This window comes from Abrus precatorius, unplaced genomic scaffold (genome assembly GCF_003935025.1).
Source record: "Abrus precatorius isolate BTA unplaced genomic scaffold, Abrus_2018 Scaffold2, whole genome shotgun sequence".
In the NCBI taxonomy this organism is placed as follows: Eukaryota; Viridiplantae; Streptophyta; class Magnoliopsida; order Fabales; family Fabaceae; genus Abrus; species Abrus precatorius.
Window position 1 is genome coordinate 37,925,901 of NW_020874362.1, and position 27,708 is coordinate 37,953,608.

General features: G+C 33.4%; 5 protein-coding genes across 5 annotated transcripts; 1 reads left to right on the forward strand and 4 right to left on the reverse strand.

The window, feature by feature from the left end:
• Positions 1-9: 9 nt before the first annotated feature.
• On the forward strand, positions 10-3,192 carry LOC113858244 (pentatricopeptide repeat-containing protein DOT4, chloroplastic). The gene has a single exon (XM_027490775.1). It carries the CDS (start codon positions 27-29, stop codon positions 2,655-2,657), a length of 2,631 nt encoding a protein of 876 aa, XP_027346576.1. The 5' UTR covers positions 10-26; the 3' UTR covers positions 2,658-3,192.
• Positions 3,193-6,016: 2,824 nt separating this feature from the next.
• Positions 6,017-7,330, reverse strand: LOC113860147 (receptor-like protein 51). Its single transcript, XM_027492812.1, has one exon. The coding sequence runs from the start codon at positions 7,328-7,330 to the stop codon at positions 6,017-6,019; it is 1,314 nt and encodes a 437-aa protein (XP_027348613.1).
• Positions 7,331-9,764: 2,434 nt separating this feature from the next.
• On the reverse strand, positions 9,765-16,421 carry LOC113860146 (cellulose synthase A catalytic subunit 8 [UDP-forming]-like). Its single transcript, XM_027492811.1, has 13 exons — positions 16,148-16,421; positions 15,257-15,339; positions 15,063-15,114; positions 14,828-14,975; positions 13,864-14,133; positions 13,072-13,417; positions 12,772-12,909; positions 12,426-12,551; positions 12,136-12,348; positions 11,554-11,785; positions 11,262-11,461; positions 10,712-11,065; positions 9,765-10,490 (listed from the first exon to the last, which is right to left on the reverse strand). Exons 1-13 carry the CDS (start codon positions 16,326-16,328, stop codon positions 9,903-9,905), a joined length of 2,931 nt encoding a protein of 976 aa, XP_027348612.1. The 5' UTR covers positions 16,329-16,421; the 3' UTR covers positions 9,765-9,902.
• Positions 16,422-18,100: 1,679 nt separating this feature from the next.
• Positions 18,101-23,531, reverse strand: LOC113860148 (WD repeat-containing protein 53). The gene is made up of 10 exons (XM_027492814.1): positions 23,334-23,531; positions 23,052-23,213; positions 22,871-22,930; positions 22,033-22,092; positions 20,970-21,026; positions 20,784-20,826; positions 19,538-19,631; positions 18,814-19,122; positions 18,585-18,738; positions 18,101-18,477 (listed from the first exon to the last, which is right to left on the reverse strand). Exons 1-10 carry the CDS (start codon positions 23,448-23,450, stop codon positions 18,388-18,390), a joined length of 1,146 nt encoding a protein of 381 aa, XP_027348615.1. The 5' UTR covers positions 23,451-23,531; the 3' UTR covers positions 18,101-18,387.
• Positions 23,532-25,425: 1,894 nt separating this feature from the next.
• Positions 25,426-27,617, reverse strand: LOC113860150 (WAT1-related protein At3g30340-like). The gene is made up of 6 exons (XM_027492815.1): positions 27,436-27,617; positions 27,061-27,123; positions 26,831-26,947; positions 26,301-26,724; positions 25,663-25,814; positions 25,426-25,558 (listed from the first exon to the last, which is right to left on the reverse strand). Exons 1-6 carry the CDS (start codon positions 27,615-27,617, stop codon positions 25,426-25,428), a joined length of 1,071 nt encoding a protein of 356 aa, XP_027348616.1.
• Positions 27,618-27,708: the final 91 nt, after the last annotated feature.

The following is a 27,708-nucleotide window of genomic DNA, read 5'->3' on the forward strand; positions in this document are numbered from 1 at the left end:
GATGGGGACAGAAGGCAGTGCTAACTATGTCGAAAAGCATAGCAAAGTTGAGCACTTATCCAACTTATACCAGCCACAGAAACAAGTCAAACTATGCCAAATCTCCAAATTGTTTCATCTTCCTCAGACAATCTTGGACAACATGTCTCTTATCTTCGAATTTGGACCTTTCTTGTCGTAGCAGTGTTGGTGCCTTTGCGGCTTTGGCCGAGACCACCCACAACGTAACCGTGGACAAAAATGCAAAAATTTGCAAGTTCTGCGAAATGGGTGATCTCAGAAATGCCATGGAATTGCTCAAAAGGTCACAAAGTTTTGAACTTGAATTGAATGCTTACTGTTCCGTCTTGCAGCTCTGTGCTGAGCTTAAATCTTTGGAAGATGGAAAGAGGGTTCATTCCATTATCACTTCCAATGGCATGACAACTGGTGGGGTTTTAGGGGCAAAACTAGTCTTCATGTATGTGAATTGTGGTGATTTGGTTGAAGGAAGACGAATATTTGATGGGATCCTCAATGATAAGGTTTTTCTCTGGAATCTCATTATGTCTGAATATGCGAAGACTGGTAATTACAGGGAAAGTGTGAGTCTTTTTAAGAAAATGCAGAAGTTGGGAGTTAGAGGGGATTCTTATACATTTACTTGTATCTTGAAGTGTTTTGCTGCATTGGGAAAAGTAAAAGAGTGTAAAAGGATTCATGGGTATATTTTAAAACTGGGTTTTGGTTCTTATAATGCTGTTGTCAACTCTCTAATTGCAGCTTATTTTAAATGTGATGGAGTTGAGAGTGCACATAATTTGTTTGATGAATTGAATGACCGAGATACTGTGTCTTGGAATTCTATGATTAGTGGGTGTGTTATGAATGGGTTTTCCAGAAATGCACTTAAGATTTTCATTCGGATGCTGAATTTGACGGTTGATGTGGATTTGGCCACCTTGGTTAGTGTTCTTGTGGCCTGTGCAAATATAGGCAACCTTTCATTGGGTAGAGCTCTTCATGCTTACGGAGTGAAAGCTGGTTTTAGTGCGGAAGTGATGTTTAACAATACCTTGCTAGATATGTATTCAAAATGTGGTAATTTAAACGGTGCAACTGAAGTTTTTGTGAAGATGGGTGAAACAACTATTGTTTCTTGGACTTCAATCATAGCTGCTTATGTTCGAGAAGGTCTATATGATGCTGCTATCGGGTCATTTGATGAAATGCAAGGCAAAGGTCTTAGCCCAGATATTTACACTGTCACGAGCGTCGTTCATGCATGTGCTTGTAGCAACTCTTTGGATAAAGGAAGGGATGTACACAATTATATTAAAAAGAACAACATGGAGTCGAGTTTGCCCGTCTCTAATGCTCTCATGAATATGTATGCAAAATGTGGAAGCATGGAAGAAGCTCATCTAGTTTTCTCTCAAATTCCAGTTAAAGACACCGTCTCATGGAATACAATGATTGGAGGATATTCACAAAACTCACTTCCCAATGAGGCTCTAGAACTTTTTGTGGACATGCAAAAACATTTGAAGCCTGATGACATTACAATGGCCTGTGTCCTTCCAGCTTGTGCAGGCTTAGCAGCTCTGGAGAAAGGCAGAGAGATACACGGGCACATATTGAGAAAAGGGTACTTTTCAGATTTGCATGTGGCCTGTGCACTTGTTGATATGTACGTAAAGTGTGGGTTATTACTTCTTGCTCGGCAACTGTTTGATATGATTTCGAAAAAGGATCTGATCTTGTGGACTGTTATGATAGCTGGATACGGCATGCATGGGTTTGGAAAGGAGGCAATTTCCATATTTCAAAAGATGAGAGTTGCAGGTGTTGAGCCTGAAGAGCCGTCTTTCACTTCCATACTTTATGCATGCAGTCATTCTGGATTGCTGAAAGAGGGGTGGAAATTCTTTAATTCTATGAGAAGTGAATGCAACATCGAGCCCAAGTTAGAACACTATGCCTGTATGGTGGATCTCCTTGTTCGCTCCGGAAATCTATCCAAGGCATACAGGTTCATTGAGACTATGCCAATTAAACCAGATGCTACAATTTGGGCTGCCTTGCTTTCTGGGTGCAGGATCCATCATGATGTGGAGCTAGCAGAAAAAGTAGCAGAGCATGTTTTTGAGCTAGAGCCAGAGAACACAAGGTATTATGTTCTTCTAGCGAACGTCTATGCGGAGGTGGAAAAATGGGAAGAAATGAAAAAGTTACAAAGAAAGATAGGTAGGCAAGGATTCAAAAAGGATCAAGGCTGTAGTTGGATAGAGGTACAAGGAAAATTCAATATCTTTTTTCCTGGGGATACTTCACACCCTCAAGCCAAAAGGATAGACTCGTTGCTGAGAAAATTGAGAATGAAAATGAGTAGTGGAGGTTACACTACCAAGATGAGGTATGCATTGATTAATGCAGATGATATGGAAAAGGAAGGCTTTCTATGTGGGCACAGTGAGAAGTTAGCCATGGCTTTTGGTATATTAAATTCGCCTCCGGGGAGAACTGTTAGAGTCACTAAGAATCTAAGAATGTGTGGAGACTGTCATGAGATGGGGAAGTTCATATCCAAGACAACCGGTAGGGAAATTCTGGTGAGAGATTCAAACCGGTTTCACCATTTCAAGGATGGTTTGTGTTCTTGCAGAGGTTTCTGGTAAATTAGTGGAAAAATTCAATAGAGGGGAAGGTTTTAAATGTCAATCTATCATCCCCTTCATGATAATTGACAACCTTATATTTTCTAATCTCAGTTATCTAACTGATGTTTATAGATTAGGTTATAAGGTCAAAGCCAAAGTTTATGTAGAAAGGATAGCCACAAGAATCAGTGGTTCAGACTCCGTTTTTCAGTTATGCCAGAGGCAATATAACTGTCGTTTGTCTGAGTTAATGATTGGGGTTCATATGAAGCATGTTTTCAATTCTCATTTCTGACAATGTCTTGATTCTTAAGAAGGGAATCAAAATGAGAATAACACTATAAATGCTACTGAAATGCATAGGAAATGAGGAATTCGGTGCCATATACCCATTTTTCGAAGCACGAGTACAGTTGCATGTGGATGCCACGCCTTAGATTAATTGAATGGGTCACGTGTTTTTGGGTTTTTCTATGTATTTCAGATTCAAATTCCTCTCCATTCCTTGCACATGCAATGCCTAATCCACCATACCAAACATGCTTTTTTCTGCTATTTTTCAAAAAAATCTGTTCCTGTAAATCTTAATTAGGTAGGAAAGCTGCATCTGCAAATTTAGTATGTATTTAAAAAGTAGAAACCCATTAAAAAATTTGTAAACATAAATTTAACATATAAGTTACAATTAATAATATAAAAGTAAATATGTATCCGTAATTGTTTAAACATGATTTTAAATATGCTCTTTAAAAGTAAACAAGAACTCACTTAACAAGTACATATGATCAAATACTCAATCTCATAGCTTGTAGCATATCTTAATCCTCAGAAAGAAAGAACCTCAAATGAAACAGCCTTACATTTTGTTAACGTACTGTTTGATTTAAATGAAGGGAGAAGAGAAGAATTTCAATAAAAGGGAGAGATATTTTATTTGGTTAAGGAGAGGGAAGAAAAAGTGAAATACATAAATTTGTTATCATATACTTAGAAGGGTTAAATATACATATTAAATTAAGGATAATTTTGTCTAATTAATTTTAAAAAAAATCCCTTCAAATTTTCACTTTTAGTCGAGAGCTAATGCCTAATGTCAACAGAGAAGATATTTTGATCCACTTTTTTTTTCTTCCTTTTAACATGAAAATATTATTAACATCCTTTCCTCTCCCCCTTCGACTCCCTTCCAATCAAACATATGTTTGCATTCAAAATCATAAAAATAATACAACTTTACTTTGAAAGGTCAAATTGTTTTGATCGATTTGCTTTGAAATCAAAAGCCTAGATTTGTTATTTTTTTGTTCAATGCTCTTTTAAAAGCAGAAGTTTAAATATGATATAATTCGAATGATATTGATTATGTATAATTTCAAAAAATAAAAATAAAAATTAAAGGATGTTCTAAAGGCCCTTTTATAAATAAATAAATTTTTTATTAAAAATATGATAAGATGTATTAATAATACTAATGTCACCACTTTTTCGTAAAAACATTTGACTTGTAAGATAATAATTAATTATTAGGATTCTCCTTATCTTATTTTTTAACCTAACCTGTCGGTTAAATGGAGTGACTTACCCATTTAACAATTCTGCACAAGGTTTGCTTGCAATTGCATCCATTCTTTGTTTGATTTAATAGGTCGTGTAAACAATATCAGAAACGCTGTAATGAATGATGGGTCATGGATATTTGAACATTCCTATCTAATTTGGAAACGGAAACTACGCATAGTTTGAATATTTAGGTACTTAATCAAGATATGATAGACAGCTCAGTCATCCAAAACAAAATCAGCATGGACATTATAATTGTATCAGTGACAGAGATCCACAATCATACATTATTACTCTATTTAGCTAATCATGTCATCAAACAACACCAGCTTGGCCTGTTGTTTCTCTCTTAATCAAGTTGAGGGACAAAATTTCATATTCAAGTTGTGCCAATAAATAATATCATCACTATATTACCCGTATATGCAGCAGAACAAAAAATAAATACCATATGATTTCTTACAGCTTTTTCCAATATGAAACAAGGGTCAAACATACCAGTTTTAGGGGATTAAAAGAGATGCGCAGATTTAGAGACCCAAATAGAAAAACTTCAAAATTATCACTTGAACAATATAAGATATTAAATTGAATTTTTTTAGGAGAACTTTAAATTAAAAAAAATTAATTATAAACACCCAAACATAATTAACACTTGTTCTGCCTCTTTTATACTATATCATATTATTTATTATATTCCTTTTTTTCTACTTTCTCTGTTGAAGGTGTAAAACATTTTGCTTAGAAGAGGGCTTGTAGAAACTTTTCTTTTAATACAAGTAAAGACAAAATTTCCGGCCTGTAAGTCTAACTTTATGTCAGTGACTCAAAAAAGCATGCTAGACATTTAAGTTTTTATTTTACAAATTTGTAAAAGAACACATTTTAAAACGAACACGGTCTACTAACACATGGATAATAATGAGTCTTGGTCCATAAATATTCACCGTATATGAATGCAGACATTTAAGTTTGCCACCTTTTCTTAAGAACGATTATGAACACAAATATACTGTTAACTTACCCATCGCCATTGCCATAATGTCATTCCCGTTAGCAATTAGTGTACTATAACTAAAGTAAACCAATGCAAAATTCCAATTTTGCCACATTTATAATTATTAGATACATGTTTAACGGAAATAATTTCGATGAAAAAACTTAGTGGAGTACTGAGTCACAAAACAAAACTTTCCCTGCAATATAGTAAGTCTATATATATAATAAAAAGTGTGAAGTAAGTGATTGAATGCAATGTAAAAAATAGAGTAATTATTTTCTCACTTCTCATCGTAATTTATTTAAAGAAAACAAAAAAAAAAATTATAAAAGTGTGAAATAAAAATAACGCAATTAAACAAAAGTTTAATTAAGGTTCATTGGGTCAGCAGTATGAAAAAGGTGAAAAGTATATTATGCATATAACACAAGTTAATGACATCTTTCTGGATACCACATTTTTTACTCATAATTGCTAGTTATAAAGTGCCGAAGACCATCATTCCTTGTATATAAATCATTGCACTGCACAAGAAATTGATTAATCAGCAAATGAAACAAAAATTGAACCTCAGTTGAATGATAATTTTTTCCTCTCCTGATTCTATCGGTTACCAATCCCAAAAACAGAAACGAACCTTTTTTTTTTTTTTTTTTATCATTTTCATCACCTCCCATTCTTTCGAATTCTCCCTCTGCAGCAACTGATATATGACCATTTGTATAATAAATAAATGAATAAACAACCAACAAACAAACTCAAATAATTATCATATTTTCCTAATCTAAATTCAGAAAACCAGAAATAAAACTTTTCTTCAACGACAGCACTTTGAGCATAGGATTAGGAAAACAATGAGAAAGACAATGGAAGAAAGAGCAATTGCCACGCCAAGAACCACCTTGTTGGGCCCATGATGATGCTCTTTTTTGTGGCTGCTACCATCATCATAATCATCACTCCCGTTATAATCCGAATCACTGCTATCATCTGCAGAGGAAGAACGCTTCGAAGGTGGAGGAGACACTGGCATTCCAAACTTATCACAAGGAGCAATCTCAAGCTTCAGTTTCGAAGACAGAACTGAATGGTTATAGCACAAGTTGCTGTTCCCACTCACCTTCAACACTTCCAACCTCTTTATAAAACTGGAGTTGAAAGGCACAACGCCACGAAGGTTGTTGTTAGCCAGATTCAAGTATTTGAGGTTCTTCATTTCCGAAATGAATTTTGGAATGGAACCATTTAGCTGGTTTGAACTTAGATCCAAATGAGCCAATCCGGGTATGGCAGAAATGGAGTCTGGAACAGACCCTGAAAACGAATTAAAAGCCAAGGAGATATTTTTTAGGGAAATCAAGTCCCCAATAGAAGAGGGTATGTCACCTTTGAGTCCATTGGAAGAAAGATTTAAAATTTCAAGACTATCAAGCATGGTAATAGAAGGGGGTATTGTTCCTTTGAGTTTGTTGTTGGAAAAATCTATGTAAGTAAGGTTGGAATGGATATGTCTCGGAAGATAACCTGTGAGGTTGGCACGGGAAATAGTCAAAGTTTTGAGCTTGGTCATGTGGGAGAGAATGACGTAAGGGGCAGAGGCTTTGAGTTGAACGTTCGAAACAGTGAGATCAGTGAGGTTTGTGAGGTGAGAGAGAAAAACGGCAGAGATTTTGTGGAGGGTGTTGATGCAAGTGAAGGAGTGGAGAGAGGCTGTGAGTTGAGGAGGGAAGTGAGCGAGAGTGATGGGGCAGTTGATGAGTTGGAGAGTGTGGAGTGTGGAGAGTGATTTGAGGGCTGTGAAGGAGAGAGAGAGGTAGTTTGAGCAGTTGGAGAGGCGAAGAGAAATGAGGTGGCGGAAGGGTTTGGAGGAGTCACACAATGTGGCATTGTGGAGGGAGGGTTGGGAACATGGGTCCTTTGAGGTGGGGATGTGGAGGGACTGAAGGGCCTTGATTTGCTTTGGATCAAGAGTAGCAGAAGATGGTGATTGTGAGGATGATGATGGTGATGGAGAAGATGAGGGTGAGGGTGTAGGGGGAAGAGATGGAGAAAGTGAGATGGTGATGGTGGGGAAGAGGAAGAGGAGAATGGTGGTGAGTAGGAATGAGACTAGGAGTGGTGTTGGTTTCATGGCTCAACGGTCACAAACGCATGCAGGAGGAGAACAGAACAGAAAGAAACAGAGAGAAAGTGAGTGCAAATAGAAAGAGATGGAATGGGTGATTGGATCACAGAGAGAGAAGGAAAGGTAGATTTCTATGTTTGTGTCAAAGATCTGTCACACTTCGGACTCGGCACTCTTTTTTTCGTTTTTCTTTTAAAATATGTTAAGTTGTTAGAAATTATTTATGCTTTTTCTTTTTTGCTAGTTTTCATGCTCTGTTTTGAGCAGTTTAAACGAAAGGAAAGAATGAGGGAAGAAAAAGAGGTCTAGAACACTGTGATAAGGAAAATGATTGAAAATTTTAAGTGGGTCGCAGGTTAAATTATTGATGATTTGTATCATAAGTGAAAGTCACTTGTTAATTTAAAATTTAAAATAGTTAAATGTTTTTTTTTCTTAGTTTAAGTAATTTGTAACTCTAAAAATTATTGGTTGGTGGTATATTTAATTACAAATTATAGGTTTTGATAATGCTAATTGTTTATCAATATAAGATTGATAAACAATCAAAATATTTTAGTGCAGGGTAATTATCAATAAAAAAATACTTTTAAGTCAAACAGTTCTTGAATTTAAATGTTTCTTAATCTTAAGTTTAATATAATAATACTTGATTATGATCTACCGATGAAGCATATAATTTAATGGTTCACAGTAAAAGTCATCTTGATTTCATGATTAATTTTTGGAAAAATGTTTAGTAAGGTTAGAAATAGAGAAGAAGAAAGGACAGATAACATGATATAACAAGAACAGAGAAAGAGATATTAAAAAAAATATTAAAAGAATAATAATATTATTGAGATAATAATAAATTTGATCGAGTTCTTGAATATTTTTATGGATATAGTTTTTATTTGAAGTATATAAAAATACATTTTTATATTAAAAATATAATAAATTAGTATTAATATTGAAGTAAATAAAAAATTATTATTATTTAAATATTAAAAAAGCTTTAAAAATAAAAAATAAAAAGAGATGGTGCTGGAATTCAACTGGATTAGAACAGCGGGAGTGGGATCCAGCTTTTCCTTGGGGTTGCCCCATTCCACCCTTCCATTTTTATTCTTTTGGCTCAACCTTTCATGGCTCTTTCTTTAAACTAATAGTTGGAACTTTTATTATTTTCCCAGATATTGATAACTACACTTCATTATCATAGCCACAAGAAAATAAAATAAAATTGGGGGCATTATCAAATTATTATATTCTCTCACTCTCTTCTAAGATTATTTTGGCATTTTGGTTTCCTTATTCTTACGTTTCATTTATTCTACTTATGTTCTTCATTTCTTCTACCAAAAGAAAAAGCAAAATGATTGCATTATTTTAAGTAACTCTTTGAAACTACGTCAATACTGTATGGCATCCTTTAAATTGATGTTTCTTTTTAATCTTTCATAGGGATTACAATAAATATTATTAGATACACGCATAAAATCTTTTCCTCTTTATCAAATAAGTAAAAGATACACACATAAAAAACACTCATAACAAAAATAAATAAAATATCTATTTTGATAATGCATTATAGAGTGTGTAGGTCATGAGTGAATTAGTTCATAATATATTTCAACTTTGACTTCTTGCTTATTTTAGATCATTCCTAAGTTTTATTTTTGAAAAAAAAAAATTGTTACTTGCTTATATCATTTTTGTTAGAATAAGTGTGAATTAGTCTTGTATGGAATAAAATATGGATAAATTAGAAGTTTATAAAAAAATAGATCCATATACCATTGCTTTAAAATTTTAGAATTATATTATGGTGTCTTACCTCTTGTAAATAAAGTTCAAGACTGTTTATTTTCACCAAACCAAAAGTATTTCCATCCATTAGTTAGTGATTAATCCTTTCTGAAGTGTAAGGACCACTCAAATGTGTGTTATCTCTCTCAAGAAAACTAATTCTTCTACCCTTTTAAATTAAAAGACAAACCAAACTTTATGAGGGAAATTTACCCGCACATACACTACATTTTATCATGTTACGTTAGTATTAAGTGAAAAATATAACCTCTATTCCAAACTGGGTTGAAAATATTATCCTTAAAGTATCTTTAGAAATTGTGGTTTATGTATCCTAATACTATTCCTTTTGGTGGTTTTGGCCCAAAAAATTAGCTTCCGAAAAGTCAATTAAACAGTTGCATAAGTTGTTCAAGGGGCTGAGAGGCTGGGAAGATGAAGTGCTGCTAATAACAAGGAAGTTTGTGAAGCACAGGTTGATTCAGTAGTGTAATGCTGGTGAGTTATAAGCGGGTAAATAGGTGGATGATTCATGGTGATAGAAATAGTAACAAAAAATTGAAGAACTTGCTTGTATTTCAATTCTTTAATGGACAGAAAATTTTTTCACATAGATGTGTGTAGTTAGGCCAATGCTTACAGATTTTCCATTCAGTTCAAAATATGGCTACACACTTCAAGAAAGAACTAATCCTTATTGCTTGCACAAGCCGCGGATCAAATAAATATTCCATGTATCATTTACATATTTTCAAAAAGTCTTGGTAAGCACTCTTGTGGTGGTGACTTAACAATCTATGGCAATGCAGGTCTCCGCGATGGTTGAGCTGTCAACTTTGTTCACAAATGGATTTATCTTGACCCAAATAAGAGAGAAGACAGAAGCCAACAACACTGACCAGAGAACAACAATGGTGGGAGTGCGGTTTTGGCGACCCATGAGACCCTTGAGGAATGGATAGAGATGAAAAATCACCCAGAAGGCAAAGAACACTTTCCCAAAAAGTGGTCCCCAAGACTCATATCCCCCATTTAGTGCATCAGAAAATCCAGCAACAACACCAACCATGTTAACAACAATAAGGGTTGTTGGAGGAATCAAGAGAGTAGTCCACTTGACAAGATAAAGTTCACCAAACTCGGTGTCTTCTGCAGCCTTAGCAGTGACAGTGAAGTTGGTATCAACGCCTGCCAACATCTTAAGAAGACCTTGGAACACAGCAAAAAGATGGGCTGAAACACCTCCAATCACCCAGAACTGCTCATTACGCCACAAATCTTCAATGCTGACACCACTCCAGCGCAGCTCAAGTACACTAGTCACTATGATGGAGAGGAAAAGTCCAAGAAAGAGAACACTTGCAAGGTTGGAAAGCTGCGTCAAATTGTAAAGAACAAGAAGATGTGAGGCATTAGTATAACCTGTTATATGTACTGGTCTGTTGTTATAAATAGTTTTATTTGGTTGTGTGGTTACAAACCATTTACATTTCATAGGACAATTGGCTGATTATCCTTGCGGATTAAATGGAAGTAATGATAACAACTCTCTTATAACCTTTTTTGTTAGAGAAAACATAGAGATGAGGAAATTACCGTTGGTATGATAAATTTTCCTGTGAGGAGGCAAATTGCTGGTAAACAGCAATAAGCAACAAGAGGAAGGGATGTAAAAGGGTAGACAATGGTGTTTATATAAGCCAATCTCTGCAGCCATTTGAGACGGCCTCCTGCAAATCCATACCAGAGGGGGCAGTGTCTACTTAAGAAAATTTCAACTGATCCAAGTGCCCATCGAAGGACTTGGTGCAACCGATCAGACAGATTGATAGGTGCTGACCCTTTGAATGCAGGCCTCAAGGGCATGCAGTAAATTGATCTCCATCCTCGACATTGCATCTTGAACCCCGTTAAGATATCCTCTGTGACTGAACCATAAATCCAACCAATCTGAAAAGACAAGAAGATGTTTCAATTAATCAATAAAAAACTATAGGTTAAGAAAAAAAAAGTGAAGATAATGCATCTAGCTTGAGTGAGATTTTAATTGGTATAAGTACATTAACAAAAATATCATTGGAAAAGAGAATAGGAAAACTAAGAATCTGAAGGACTTTGTACAAAAGCATTAACATTTAAGCCAAACCTCTTTTCCCCATTCAGTTTTCTCTTCATATCCACAGCTAATTACATGAATGGCCTCCTTTATCAGCATCGAGGGGTCTGCAGATTCAGGCACTCCTCCATTCTCCATTAGTGTAGATTCAATGAAAACAGTAGACAAGCCAAAAGTTTTTTCAAAGCTCATTTGCGAAATCAGCATTGACCTCTCATGCTCATCATAATCTGCAACAAGAAGAGAAACCAGAAGAATATTACACAGAAGATTCTGCTATATGTTTCTCTAAAATTGACTCTTAAAAATGAACTGAACTTACTGTCTATCTCCTTGAGATTAAAAATGGCGGCATCAAGTTGTTCTCTCCTTGCATTTCTGTGAAACTCCGAGACATCTTTAGTGGACTTCTTTGAGGGGAAGCAACAGCATGATGATTTTGGTAAGTTGGGCATAGAAGGTGGGCTATAGCCATAAAGTGCTTGTCTATTGAAAACACATCCAGTTCCCACATATACTGGTCCTTGAATGCCATCAAGTCCTTTCATGTTAACCTGAAATGAACAATTAAAGACCATTAAATAGGGATGAGGGTTGGAATGACAAGAGTTGGGTCCATGATTTTTACTTCAAGGTTAACAGTCACTGAATTGCATGCATGCACTGTGTGTGTATTTGATGAAATCACTACATTAATATTGTTACACAAAGACATAGGAACAAAAGAAATGCCAAGGAATTGGACTGTTGATCACAAAACACACAAAAGCAAAGATTTTTGTCTCCTCTCATGACTAGGCAGAGCATTTCTGCAAATAATTGTTCGATGAGTTAAATATTCTACCACATATGACGACTTTTTTCTGTTGACTCTAGATGAAATCGTTGATTGATATTGACTTACATCAAAGAAAACTGTATTGCGATTGGCATATCGATCACTACGATCAATACCATCAAATCTTTGGGGGAACTGCACGTAACACAATTCTCTACCAACTTCTGGATCCATGAGAAAGCACATTGCTTCCCGAACAGCCTTGCTGTTGTTAACATAATGATCGCAGTCAAGATTGAGAATGAAGGGAGCATTTGTGAGAACTGCAGACACCCTCACCTGCATATATACAAACATTAAGCATTTTAAAATGTTAATGATCTTATATGAAATACTATTGAGCTATCTATACATACGAGTGCATTTTCAGCACCAGCTTTCTTGTGGTGTTGGTAACCTGGTCTTTTCTCTCTGGAAACATAAACCAACCTCGGAAGTTCATTTCCTTCTGTGTCACGAGCACCCGTGAGTCCAAGAAAAACCTGAAAATGATAAGCACAGTATTTGATAAAAGCGGTACATGCACATGTGCCAATAATTGATAACTAGGACTAAACTAGTCAATCTTATGTACATGAGCTTTTCAGTATTATACAAAGCATATTTTTCACACAGAATGGCTCAAAGTACTTTATACAGTGTTCTTTATGCCTATTGTCATCAACATTGAGAATTGATTGTACACAGTAATAATGGATATACCTGAATCATGCCAGGGTGATCACGTGAGTTATTTCCCGGCCAAGGCGTTCCATCTTGCATAGTCCATCCATCTTCTGGTGTTTTTTGAGCCTTAGATACCAAAGCATTAACTCGTACTTTATATTCTTCATAGTCTCTCTGCAACAGAATTGAAAGGTAATCATGAAGAAGTTCTCTTAGATATTCAATTTGGATAATCAAGGCGGTGAACACAGCAGATTCCGATATATCTAAAATTCTGAATACCAAAGCTGTTGTTTTTTTCTAAGTCACAAGTGGAGGAAGCTTCAGATGCTTTACCTTCATGGCTCTTCGCTCCTTCACGAAAGAAGGTTGCACTTTGTCCTTCAAGTAGTCAATCTTCTGAGAGAAGTAAAACTCAGGTGCTCTTGGTTCAATTGAAAACTTTTTGCAAAATGGCACCCACTTCCTTGCAAAATCAGCAGTCTCCACAAGAGATTCAAATGTGAGCATTGCAGCACCATCATCTGACACATAACAGGATACTTTCTCTACTGGGTAGTCAACCGCAAGGATAGAAAGGACTGTATTAGCTGTGATCAATGGAGGCTCCTTCAAAGGATCGACGGTACTGACAAAGAAATCAACAGCAGCAAGTTCATTGGCTTCCCCCTCCCTTTCAAACCTATCATGGAATTATAGATGTGAGCATCAACATCCATAGTACAGGCTCAGTATCAACTCTCACATTTAATTTGAACATTACTGTGTGAATGTAATTTTGATTCAGGGTAAACCTTCCACACTCTTCTAAATAATATCTTGCCTTATCATTAACAGCATTTAACTTATGTAAATAATTATCAACTTATCATGGACAAATCGTTCAATGATGTAACAACACATGATTATATCGTAATGTAGAACCTTTTTACACTGGAGTAGATGAAAATTAACTCATAGTATGTATAATTTATTATTTCATTTTTATAGGTTGCCTTTCACAATTCTCAACTGGGAAAGAAACAGAAGCAAAAGCATTCCCATTCTACAATATGATTTTTGAGTTCAAATCATCCTTAAAGCACAAGGCACAACACGTCCAAATATTTCACAGCTTTGAGGAATTACCTTGCAGACAGATTGTCGATAAAAGTTTGCCTATTGACGGGACACCATTTAGGGAACTGATCTAACACCCAGGAAAATGCAAACCAGATCTCACAGATGATAGATGTCAACCACAGAGGAAAAGCACTATCAACAGGATTTGTGACTCGATAATGGAAGAAAAAGCCCAAGATTATCAGTCGCATGATTATCACAGTTCTGTATGGTGCAATTTTAGATTTTGACATTGGAATAACTACTGAAAGTGGCTCAGCAGCAGCTTCTGTGGGCCTGCAAAACAACATATCACCATGTGAACTATAGAATAAATATATGAATTTTTGACAGATTTAGAATCAATTAGCATTGTCAACAACAGTTGTAAATGCATGAAATATTTTCAAAATTAAATCAATAGTCTTGCAGGTACAATCAGATGGTTTATACCAATTTGATAAATGATCAGAAATTAATATTATGCCCAGTTAAAAAAATAGATTTTTCAATATGTTATGAGCTGCAGTTTGTTATTTTCTATCTCGCTGAAGAATCGATAGATAAGCTGGTAAAATTATATTTTCAAAACACTCAAGTGATCTCATGCCATCAGCTTCTGACAGTTGAAATAGTGAAAAAATGTCTTTGATTGATTCTCACTCTCATTAGGAGGATGAAATGTTTATATTTAGATTTCAGCTTATAACTATCAGACATTACCTTAAGTTGGAAATGTAAGAATTCTCTCAGGGTTTGTAAAATAATCTTTTATTTGTTTAATTCCCTGTATCAAACCAAACATCTCTACCACAACCAAACCTCAATTTACCAATACAGTTATGCACTCGGGCATATCTATTTTATACCTTCTCTTGATGTTAATCCAATTAAGATCTGGAAATTATTGTTAACTTTCAAAAACACCTATGTTAAATATTAGATTTTATTGTCCACTTCAGGAAATTATTTCATTTCAAATTCAACTCACCGAGTTTCATTCATCTGCTGCTCTGGTGGAATTGAGACCTCATTTTCTGCCTTAGGTGCATCCTTTTTCTTCTTGTTCTTTTTATTCTTTCCCTTCCAGCTTTCCACTCTATTTTTCCAGATTGAATTTCCAGATTCAACATTTACTTCTACAAGAAAAATCATATTGTGATAATTATCAAGGCTTACTTTTATGAAATTGTACTGGAAAATATGTTCTGAAGTCTCTCACTTACCACTATCGACCGCGGACACTGTACTGACATGTCTAGCATGGAGTCCAACATCCTGCAAAATTCAAGATGTAGTTGTAAGTGCAAATGCAACCAACTTAACAATGTTCCAAATAATAACTTCACATTTCCTGTTTTTCCACAAAATTAAGGCTATTTAGTACTTCTGCAACTGATAGTTTCTAGTAAATCATTACCTGAGCGCTACTGATTTCAGATGTCATTGTGGATTGATTTTCATGAATCTTCATGTCATCGCCTTCATCATCCTTTGTTCTCCCTAAGAATACAAAAGGAAAAAAATCATAGGATATTTCTCAATAATAATAATAATAATAAGACATGCATTGAACGAGAAAACCAACCACTCTTTTGAAATAATTTTACTTAATGAAAAAGGATTCAGTAAAAAAAAGAAAGAAACGGTTATTCAAAGGATTTATAAATAAATCAAACAATGTTACGGATTTTACCTTGCCTCTTTCTCACAGATTAAAATTAACTAGTTCGATTCACGAGTTTTTAATTTTTTTTTTTCAAACAAAAGATTAGTAAAATTTTGGTTATTTTAAATTGTGTAGTAATGCATTAACAAAAATACTAAAAGATTTGATGAGCAAATTGCAACAACATAAAGAGAATAATGATAAATAACTAAAAGTAATCAATATTAAAAGTATTCTAAAATAACTATTATCATTTCAAATTAGCACAAACCTTACCACATACAACATTATTGGTACAATTTTTAGGATGTCAAGATTTTACAACAAATTTTTTTATCCCTTTTAAATGTACCTTTTGATAGTGCAACATTCAACTATCCATACATGAAAAATCGGATAGAGTTTGTACTTTAGACTTATCAATTGTTATTGCAAATGAGATTAATACCCTATTACTCTGTTGAATGATTCTTTAAATGTAAAATTTTTAATTAGCCTCCCAAGATTACGACTCTCAAATTATCATTGCATGGAGATTGAAATAAGAATCATAAACGAGTTACAATTCCACATAGTAAACAGAAGCAAATGATCAATTTTTACTTAGAATTTAGAAATATAATCTAGACATTGAGGTGTTACCTTCATAGGGTGTGTCACACCTCAAGCAGACTGTATGGCCCTCATTAATTTCAAGCTCAAAACAAGCCTTGCAAATTGGGATGTTGCATTCATGGCAAGCCACAAACACCTCCCCATTATGATCAAGTCCCACTTGTTCCCCACAAGTGTTGCATAGGGGAACACCTTCTGACTGCATCATTGTATGGTTTTGCACCACCTTCTTTCAAAGGGCCAAAATGAGACTATATCTCTCTCCTGACCCTTTGCTTCTCAATATGTGATCAAATGGGTTTTATATGAAAGGGTTTAAGACCTTTTGGATAATGGAGAAAGCAATTGTGTAGCAATGCAAAGGATGTGCAAGGTGGTGGTGGTGGTGGGTTCCTTTTTTGAGGTTGGGGAGTTAGTGTCATAGTTTCAGTGGCACATAACATAGACATAGAGATGAGAAGCAACATCTGATTTTTGGTGAAGTGAACAATGTATAAATTTATTGCGGGAAGTATAAGGAAGGCTTTCAATTCACAGTTGTGTCGAGTACATCAATTGAACTCAGCAATATATTCATTTTAGAAAGTATAAGGAAGTCAAGATCAACTACAATGTTAATTATTTGTCATGTATTAAAATTTTCGGCGAATTAATCTTTTAAATTGAAATCATTTATCATACAGTGAAAATCTATCAGTGAATTTTCAACACAAAAATCCCGAGCTATTATGAGTAAATTTAAACCAAAGTTTCGATTCTACCTTCCCCCATTCCTCCCCAACAAAAAATAAAAATGAAAAGTTTAGCTGAAAAAGATCCCTCCGAGTTTATTATATTAATAAAAGCTCCATTTTTTCAATTTTCAGAGTGATCATATTGCAATAGTAATATGTTATGGATGTTATAGTAAATTTCTAAAATTGTTTTTTTTAACGTATCCTTCAGGATATGCAAAAAGAATAAAAATTAATAAATAGAATTTTTTTAATTAAAAATTATTAAATTTAATATTATTAGTATATTTGATCATGTTAGTTTCAATAAAAAAACATTATGTATAGCTTTATTGTGTTTCTTTAAATATAAATTAATTTTTTTATTTTTTATGTTTAAACATTATTTTATTTTATTTTATTATTTAAACTCCATCTGTTGACATACAATTATTTACTAATTATTATGTTGGATAGTTCAAGAAAGCTCAGAAATCTGAAAAGTCAAAATATAACTTTTAAATTAAATTTCTTTAAACAAAATGAGTTTTAATATATCAACGGACAAATTGGTTTAACTAATACATGTTCAATTCTTTCTCAAATTTTACTTATAATTCAGACGAAAAAATAAAATAAAAACTGAGCCTAAACATTTTTTCAGTTTAAGGTTCAAGTAATTAATTTAGCTCGATGCATTTACCTCTAATTTTTCAATTTTGAAGGAAGAGCTTTACATCAGTTGGTTTGTTTGTTGTTAGCAATAAATATATTTCAATTCTATGTTGCTCGAACGTCAGATCATGCTATATATACATCGAATATGCCATTTCTCCTGCAAATTGTGGAAACTAAAAATGATTCGGCGCATCCTCTGAAATATTATATATGTACTCTATACTTTTTCAATCCTTATGCATAGTATTATTTTTCAGTTTGATTCCTAAACAAACAATTTGGAACTTCATTAAAATATAACTAAAAATAGTTGTGTAAAAACTAAAATAACTGAGATCTCTTGTTTCTAGTTTTCAATTACACATTTAATTTTAATTTTAAAAAGCAATTAAAACTTTTTTTATTTTTAATATTTTCTATAAAAATATTTAAAACACATTTTTATAATTAAAAATAAAAATATTTTCTTATACCAAACAAGCCTAATATTTTTAATGACATTCATTTTCAATTTGATTCCCACACTTCACCGTGTTATAATAATAAATGTTGACGGTATTATAACTGGCAGGCAACGATGCCCAAATAGAAGAGGAAAAAATAACATAGAAAATTGGAAAAGTGGAAGTAAACATGGCCCTAATCATACCATGTGAATAAGCGTGTATAGTTAGTTCATTGAACAGTTTCTGTAGGTCACTTAATCGGGGAGAAAATTGCAAGGCAGGTATACCTAGACTAAAACCCTGTGTCTTTAGGACGGTTCCTGTCAGGGACCACGATCTTCAAAATAAGGGCAACATTGCGTATTGTCTTTTTGGATTTTGATTGCTCTCCGGGAATATTTGTTCCGACAACCCATCACCAAGCTTTGAACTATGTTATCGAATAGATCTTTACTACTTTGGATGTGTCACACACAACAAGGTTGTCTGTATCAGCTGAGGTCGTACACAGCCAATTGACCTGCCCAATGAAGTGTATAAAATGAATGCCCAATACACATATCTGGCAGCAGCAGAACAAGTAACCAACATCCAAAAATGCCAATGAAATTTTATTACAAAACTCACTTTTCGGGGCACATCGATATTCAAATGCAGGATAGTATTGTTGTCGTCACTTAACCCGGCATCTGGATGACAGGACCAATTCCATATCTTCACCAATTTATCATTTCCTCCAGATATTAAGAATTTCCCTCTCTCCCCAAACAATGAAAACGCCCTATGTCACCCATGAGTTAGGGGAAAATGAATTTAGTGTTAGTGTTACTAAATTGTAGATAGGGAATTGACTTACAGGCTGGAAACGGCTGCAGTATGGCCACCCAAAGTGTAATCCAAATGCAACCTCATTTTTCCACTTTGATCTGCATCTGTATTGCTAGATGAGCTACCATCTTTGGATCTGGAATGTGATCCTTTTCGCGAATTTGAAGAGCTTTTTGACCTTATAGCACCCATTTCTGTTTCAATATTAATCACATTAATAGCTCCATCGCCCCTTGCAACAGCACATATTTTGTCTAATTTATCTAGCATGTCAACTTCTGGAACAGCTATCGCATGAACAAAAGCGGGATTGACACACCGGCCGGCAACACCACTACTCGCATCAAATGTAGCTGCAGCGAAGAAAGGACAGGAATAACAAATTAGTAGTTTTTCTTTCACCTGTTTATTAAATTTTGTTTACGCCCAAGTATACATATATCCAAAACATCCAGACTTCAGTCAGAACTTTTTTTTCCTTCAAAAACCTACCTGCTTGTGACGCAATTTCTATAGTCATTAGTCACCAACCAACATTTTTGTGTTTTATTTCATTTGTAAAATATTTTTAAGTGCCCTAACATTGGTTTCATTTTTATCAGTGTATCATTATAGTTTTTTCTTTTGCTACATGCACTCAACAAAATAATAAGAGATGTGAGGGCTTGATATAATTGCAAATGTCAAATCACATAAGTTAAAGAAGGGTCTAATTTAGATAATTTAACTAATCTCATGCAAAACTTGGATACTTATGAAAAAATATACCAAAATCCACTACTTTGTAGGGGCGCCCTTTGGAGAAGTCCCACAACATGAGCATCGAATCAAGACCTCCACTGATTACTGGGAAAATATATAAAAAAAAAAAATGGGGGTCAACTTTTATAGATACGGACAGTGGATGCAAATTTCTAGAATACTAAATGAAACTTGCACAAAAGCATAGAAACCTTATACCAGGGTTTCCAAAACTTTAATTTTATATAGAAACTTGAGCTCATTTAAATTCTTTTGATTAATACATCTAATTCATATTATTAGGACTACATGTAATTTTGTAAAAACTTTCCTAAATATTATTTTTACACCTTTTAATCATCAGTGGTGTACATGGGTTGTGTATGCATGTGTATTATACTATTAATGAGTGCACAAATTTTGAGGTGAAGCACTCATTTGTTTTAAAGTTGGATAGAATTAGTTTTGATTGAATTAATTTTGAACCATTAAATGTAATTGAAATGTGTCCTGATTAATCTTAGCCGTAGATTTTATATTGAAATGTGGGCATGAAGAGAAGATTTTATTTTTTAAGTAAAACAAACAAGCCCACAATAGCACAAATTTAAACTATTATCAGAAAATTAATAACAATTTTAAGAAGAATTCAAATCAACCCAAAAATGACTCTACATGTGGGATGTTTTTATTAACAAGAAAATCACAGCAACCTAACTCAGGAATTAGTAATACTTTACATTTTGTCTTTAGAAGTGAATGGTTATTTGTGCTTTCTATGTTGGTTTTCTAATACGATAATCTGTGACAAGGGCAGAAGCAATAACAAAGCCAGGAGTTATAGTCAGTTTGCTAAAGTCAATGGTTATAACACGGATATATAAATTTATGTGCGATGGATTTGTTTAAATACAGAAAGCTTCATGGGCATAATAGAGTGAAAGAGTTAGAATGTAGAGTTGTTAGGTCTTGGACCTAGGTATCCACACAAAGCATTACTGTGAGACTTACAGCTTTAAACAATTGCCTTCTTCATGTTTATAGTTAGTATGTAGAGTTTGATACAAATTCCCATGTCTCCTTGCAATAAGATGAATGGATATTTTAACACAACCAAAAGCTACAAAGACAACTATACAAGTCTTCTCTCAACATAACAATCATATCATACTGTCATTGAAAACCAAATATTCTACTAAGAGGGGAGGGGAGACAGATTTTCATATGGAAAAAATAAGCAGGACTACATTTAAATACCTTCCCAAGATCTCCAAGGAAGGAATTCCACAGTGCTACATATCTACAACATAAGGTCAAGGTGAAATAAACAAAAATACCATAATATCAAATCACTTCTTAATGATAGAAAAACAAAATAATAGGAAAGGGCCGGGAGAGGGGAAAGATGAAATATTAGTAGGCTGACAGAAAAAGCAAGGATACACTTGTATGACCACCACGTAGTGTTTTATACAGGCATTGCTGGTGAATGTCAATTATCTGCAAAAGAAATTTTCAATCAAATATAAAGAAAATGAAAATATAGAACAATTAAATGTTAACTTGGCTTTTCTTAAATTAAAGAAATGGGAGAATTATAAGTGTATAAAAAAACAACAAATAGCAAATCGCATTACACAAGAAAAGCCACATCAGTTTTCAAACCATAAATTACAAAACAAACTGTATATTTACATGTTTTATGTCATGTATCAAAGCTTTAAAATACAAGCAGCCATATGGTTTCTTCTGAGAGAACAGATCAGCATTACTAGGCAGTTAGAAAACTATGTAGAAAACAATGCAGGCTTATGGTTTCATAGAGAGAATAGATCAATATTACTAGGCAGTCAGGAAATTTAGTTAATGTCAACGAAGGAGAGTCACAATCTCTGCAGTCAAAGTAATGATTTAGTAAATATATTTTCAGCAAGCATAATCTCAAGAACCAATAAGCCCAAAATATTAAGGCATTAGGTGGATGTTCTTGAATGGCTTTATTTAGCACACTGCACATGTACTACTGCCACAAAGGACTAGGGAAATGGAGAAAGGAAGGAGAAGCACGAGATTAATACCCCATCTGAGTAGAGAAAACAATGTTACTACTTACTCCATGCAACCACCAGCACACATGGCAGGGTAGTTGGAGGAAAGAAAAAGAATCTGCCACGGGCAAAGGGGTAAGGCAGAAGGAGGAAAAGGCAAGCAGGAAAGTGAGGAAATTTAAGGGAGAAACCAGGCACTGTCAAACTGCCTCAGGTATCTGCATATTTCTTTCTATATTTTATTCAGTGTGTCTTCTTCTGTTTCACACATCAGAAACTCCATTGATCTTGAAATTGCAAAGATATCAGATCAGAATTATACTATTATAGATAATGACTGTTACATCTCTAATGCATTTCAAGTGGAAAGGATATATTCATAAGAGCTGATAAATGAGATATTACAGAGGGGAAATCATAAAGTACAAGTCTACAAGATGAATTAATATCTGGCATACCTTCACCTCACCATTATCATCAGCTGCAGCAAGAAATGAGGACTTTGAGTTGCATACAACCTGCAAATGCAGACACATAGTTGTATTATGACAGATTTTTTAACTACGGAAGTTCACTTCCATATCAAGGATAGAATCAGTTGACATTACAACGAATGAAGGAATGTACAAGAAACTATAAGTTCAGGAATAGTGCTGTACTCTAGTTTAATAATTCAATATCCTGTGTGGGTTAAGAAAGCAACACAATCACATACATTCATAATAATATTTCTGTTCAAGAGCACCAAAAACTAAGCAAATTCCATATAAAATCTCAAATTAAAAAGCTAAGATAACATCATAGGCATCTTGGACATACATCATTCTTATATATGCAAGAAACATACAAATATTTGCTTCATTCGACCTTGATTTCTATGTCCTATATATGGACCCACATCAACTAGCCTTGCCTCTCTTCGCCAGCCATTGAATTTTTCCCCTCTCCTATTCACCTTTTCATTAGCAGCTCTGTTTCCTGGTCTTTGAGAACCACCAACTGGGACACAACTTCTCTCAACCACTCCCTCTTACAACTTAATTAACTACTCAATCACTTAAAGTCCCAACTCAATTTAATACTTGATCGTCAAATAGAATACGAGCGAAGTGACTAATGGAAAAATTAAGTGTAGAGAAATAAAACAAGCAAGCCTGAAAAAAAGAAAGAAAAACATTCCACGTTTGCAACATTTTCCATTCACTTGAGTTATGCTAGCATTTATCTACCAAGAACTAACAAGTGCATAACATTATATTTGAATACAAGTCCCACTATCTGGTATCTAGTATTTACCTTGTTTATCTCCTCTTTGTTGTAGTTATAATTCTCCAATGGCTTCCAGTTGGCCTCAGCCTTGAGCACAGAACATAATATACAGAGAATGAATATAATAGTAAATATATCATAATATAGAGTGTCTCATAGAAAGGTCTGAAATGAATCATCTTGGCTTGGGAGGGCATAAAATGCTTACCAGACGCACATCAAAACACTTGATTTCCTTTCCAGAGGATACATAAATCATATCTTCCATCGCTGAGTTGAAACAGAGGGATGAAACGGATTCCACGCTAACATCCATAACCAGTTGCGGCACATCAGGGCATCGCAAGTCAAACCAGCAAACACGACCATCCTGTTTTGAGAGACAGTTCAAATAATAATAATAATAAAGAAGGTGAAATGAAAAGAAACCCTAGTGATTGGCAATGAAGTAAATAAAAAAGAGAATGGAGAAGAAAGGGAAGGAGCTTACGTCACCGGAAGTGACGATGAGATGAGAGCGTTGACGGGAGGCAATGCAGCAGGTTGTGCTGTCGTCGTGACCTTTCAGTCGCCGAGGCTTCAACTTCACCTTCTCCTTCTCCGCCATCGATGGATGAATCAAACCGCGCAAAGCCCCACTCGAACCCGCCGTAGGGAATGCATTCTCTGTTTCACCCTCCACTCTGCTCACATCATATTCCATTTCCTTTTTTTAAGTTTAATTTTGATCAATTTTTATAGTAATTAATAATAAAATATTACTAATCTCAATCTTTAAAATTGGATTTAAATAGTCAATAATAATATTTTTTATTAATCAATTATTTAGTATATTTTTATTTGTTAATATAATAAATACTTTATTTTCAATAAAAAAATTATCACATTTTAATGTTTAAAATTTAACTTTAAGAATGGATATTAATAAAATTTATTAATAATTTTTTTATAAAAATAATATTAAATGATGATATAAAAATTATATTTTCCTATTTTTATTATAATATCATTAATATTTTTATATTATTTCTACATCATTTTTATTTTTTAAAACTTTTATCATATTATGTATTTGGTTTTGTATTTTCTTTTCTTCTTTATTCTTTTTTACTACTTTTTTCACTTATCTCATGTGTCTAAGAAATGTGAGAAAAATAATATTAAATGTCATTTGAACATATAATGTCAAAAATGCTTTGTTAGATCATTATTATATATAAAAAAGATCAATAGTCTGTTTGTTTAGAAATTTGAATTAATTTTGCACATTTTGCAACATATATTAATAGAGTTTTTATACAAAATAATATTTACTTTAACCTAATAAAAATTATTTATATAAAAATAAACTTGTTATAAGATGTGTAAAGAATTTAAAATAAATGTTTTGTTACAACTGACAAGTCATGTTAAAAATGTTTTCACGTAAGCCTCATTAAAAATAGTTTATAAAGAATTATAAAAAATAATTTATGATACTTATGAGTAATTTTTAGTTTATTTTACTTTTATAGCATGAATTATGATTAAAAAATTATTGAATAAATATTTAAATAAATGAAATATCCAAATATCTTTAAAAGAAAAGCTTCAATCATATTTGTAGCATTTTTAAAGTTAAATAAATGAAATATCAAAAAATGGTATGTTCTCTCAACGAAGAAATAATAAAATATCAACATTTTTAAGAAGAACAAATGAAAGGCACAATATATACTTTATAGCAATTGTAGAGAGAAGCAAAGAATTTAAACAATTATTCACTTTTCAAACCTTTTATTCCTCAATTCTTATAATTTATGTAATGTAATATGACACATAGTGATAAATTAATAAATATTATAATAATAAAAGTTAATTCAAGTGTTAAGTAATTTGATATTATTTAAGCAAGATTTTAAGTTTGAGTCTCTGTATATACAAAAAATTTTTAGTAACAAACTCATCTATCATTTTCAAATGTGTGACTTTAGTCAATTCAAATTAAACTAGATGAAAAATAAAATAAAAATTAATAAATATTATTTTTAAAAATTATAATGCCTAATAACATTAATATATTGGATGGTTTTAAAATTTATAATTTTTATTATATATAGTGTTACATATATTAAATTATTTATTTATACTTTTTTTATAAATTTTGTGAGGTTATCTTTTGAATTAAGTTTGTATTAAACACTCCAACGGTGAATGAAAATGCACCTATAAGATACTTTTTTCTTTATTGTCTTTGTAAGAGTGGTGCCTTAAGCAAGGAATATTTGTTGTAAAAAGTCTAAAGAAGCTTAGACAAATTAATTTGTAAGAGTGGCAGAGAAAAATACTTGGCTTTAATGAAAATTTAGTGATGTTTTTCATATTAGTCATGGCTTTTTAAAATTTTCTTTCATTCCTCTTTTTATCTTCAACTCAATGGAGTGTATATATACAGGCCAGATAGGTGTTGGTTTTTTGGTTTTAAATGCAAGAGATTTAAGAAAAAGAAGTGTGAAAATATTATATATTAGCGTTGATGGACATATATATATTAATGCAAGTTGATTTCATTGACACCTTGAATCACAGGAGACAGAAATATGTTATACATGAGGCTCTTGTTCCTTTATTTCTTCAACTTCTTGGGCAAACTGAGACATGCCATTCTGCATCTCCTTGCTCTTACCCCATAGAAGAATGTATAACCCGATCATCACCAACATGGATCCCATCACACTAAATAAACAACAAGCACAGCCATTGAAATCAGATTTATGGTTTTCTATACAAGAACTTGAGCGGGTGCTAAGTGCTAAACTACAATAATATATAATATTAACCTTCCAAGATGAAGCTGCTCATGCAAAACCGGGATATCAATCATGCCTGACATTATCTGAACAAGAGGGCTGAATGCTGCTGTAAACACAGGACCCCTCTTCTTCACGCACCATGCCATGCCCACATAGCACACACTTGATCCAACTATCCCCTGCAAACATCATTTTTCACACTCAACTCTACCCAAGATTTTCTAATATTCTAGTGTGCCATAACTTGGAGTATGCCTATTGTTTGATTCTTTTAACTTAAATATGTTTTTAATTTTTGTAAATATAACTTTTTTATTTTTGATCTTTCAAAAAAATTGTTATTGACTTTAGTCTTTATAAAATTTATTTATTTTTTAATTATTTTTTTATTACTTAGCAGTTACATTTTAGTACGTTATATTGAGGTAACATGTGACATAACATAGCTACATACATGTCACATCATTAATAAATAATAATATAGATTAATTTTAAAATATATTTTTGAGAATTAAAACTAAGTTTAATTATATTACAATAACTAAAATAATATTTTATCCTTTCTTTCTTTTTTTGGCAAAATAACCCTCGAATCAGAAAATGGGTGATTCTCTGTAAGCTAGCCAAACTTTTATTCTGTGTCTAACTGAAAAGAGAGTACTTACAGAATACAGAACAGTGATTATTTGTATTTTTCCCCTGAGGAACCACGAGGACAAGTTCCTGCCAGTGGATAAGCCAAGAATAGCTGATTGCATGGCTCCAAAGAAGGTCATGATGGCAGTGCTAGAATACTGGCATGGGTATTTCTTACTTATATTTGATTGTAAAATAAACCAAGAAGACCAAAAGAGGGTTCCCATAATCAAAGCTATTACACCAATGGTCCACTTCTCTGTTATTCTAGTACTAGAAGCTTGATCCATTTCAGATCTCATGGCTAGTGGAGGAACTGCAGATTGATGGTGAGAATTATCAAACAAGGGCTTTCCTTTGTAGAGTGTCAACAACAATGCCCCTCCTATGCATACAAATGTACCAATAATCTTTGCTTTCCCACTACTGCATTTGATGTTCACAGTTTCTAATCTGTGGTAGAATCAAAAGAAAAAGGAAAGAATGATGCATTTATCCTACAACTGAGTGATGATAGTTACTAATAAGTTGTGTACGTTTTCTTAGTTTAATATCATACCCAAATGGTAATGCCATAATGAATGTGATCACCGGCACCATGTTGACAAAGGCACAAGCAAAGGTAGCTGAGGTGTACTGTATCCCCAAAAGGAAGAAATATTGCGTGACGGATGCCCTACAACAAAGTATTCATTACGTGTTTTCCTAATATCATGTTATCCATAACACATAAATAAGGAACTATTGAGAATAGTAATCACAAAGAAAGATCGCATTTCCATGACTAACCCAATAATGGCACTGAAGAAAAGGAAACATAGAATTTGAAATGTGAGCCGTGGCCTTCCATTTCTGCAAGAAAATACAGCTATTAAGATCTCTCTATAAATGGGTCCATTTGTGCATTCATCTTGTATAGTAATGATCATTAGCTTATCATTCTTGATTCTAAAGTCAAAACGAGTTTAGGTCTCAAGTGGGTGACTTCCTAGTCATTCATCATTGCAACTTCGTTATTTCATGCTAACAATATATATATATATATATATATATTCTAAAAGTCTAAAGGAACTGAAGCAAGATTCGCTTTCTTTTTGCTTCGAAAGAATTAGTCTCATACCCATGATTCACAAGGGGAAAAAAACAAGAATTCAGGGTGCCTACCTTTCCCTAAAGTAGCTAATTGGGAGTAAAAATATGGTAGAAATTGATAGACGATATGTGATAAAAACCAAATGGTCCATTCCTTCTTCAAGAACTTTCTTGAGAAGAATGTTCACTACGGTTAAAGAAAAATCAATTCCTATCATTACTAGGAAAGGTTTCCATTCATCACAATTCTTCATTTCAGCAATGCAATTCTGTCTCAGGGCTCTATCTTTCTATTTTTCAGGAAGTGTTGCAATGCAACATTGAGCTACACGTAGGTTTATATAT

Bases quoted from the DNA above. Each gene is read 5' to 3' on its own strand.
- LOC113858244 (XM_027490775.1), top strand. From the start codon at position 27: ATGTCGAAAAGCATAGCAAAGTTGAGCACTTATCCAACTTATACCAGC.
- LOC113860147 (XM_027492812.1), bottom strand. From the start codon at position 7,330: ATGAAACCAACACCACTCCTAGTCTCATTCCTACTCACCACCATTCTC.
- LOC113860146 (XM_027492811.1), bottom strand. From the start codon at position 16,328: ATGATGCAGTCAGAAGGTGTTCCCCTATGCAACACTTGTGGGGAACAA. The intron at 12,910-13,071 runs GTAAAGCATCTG...ATTCTGTTGCAG, and splicing joins AGGAGCGAAGAGCCATGAAG to AGAGACTATGAAGAATATAA. The intron at 10,491-10,711 runs GTAATTTCCTCA...AATTTGACGCAG, and splicing joins GAAAATTTATCATACCAACG to CTTTCCAACCTTGCAAGTGT.
- LOC113860148 (XM_027492814.1), bottom strand. From the start codon at position 23,450: ATGGCGGAGAAGGAGAAGGTGAAGTTGAAGCCTCGGCGACTGAAAGGT. The intron at 23,214-23,333 runs GTAAGCTCCTTC...CTCTCAAAACAG, and splicing joins TCATCGTCACTTCCGGTGAC to GATGGTCGTGTTTGCTGGTT. The intron at 18,478-18,584 runs GTGAGTTTTGTA...TTCATTGGGCAG, and splicing joins ATATCGATGTGCCCCGAAAA to GTCAATTGGCTGTGTACGAC.
- LOC113860150 (XM_027492815.1), bottom strand. From the start codon at position 27,617: ATGAAGAATTGTGATGAATGGAAACCTTTCCTAGTAATGATAGGAATT. The intron at 27,124-27,435 runs GTAGGCACCCTG...ATTTTCTTGCAG, and splicing joins ATTAGCTACTTTAGGGAAAG to AAATGGAAGGCCACGGCTCA. The intron at 25,559-25,662 runs GTTAATATTATA...TTGTTTATTTAG, and splicing joins GAGCAGCTTCATCTTGGAAG to TGTGATGGGATCCATGTTGG.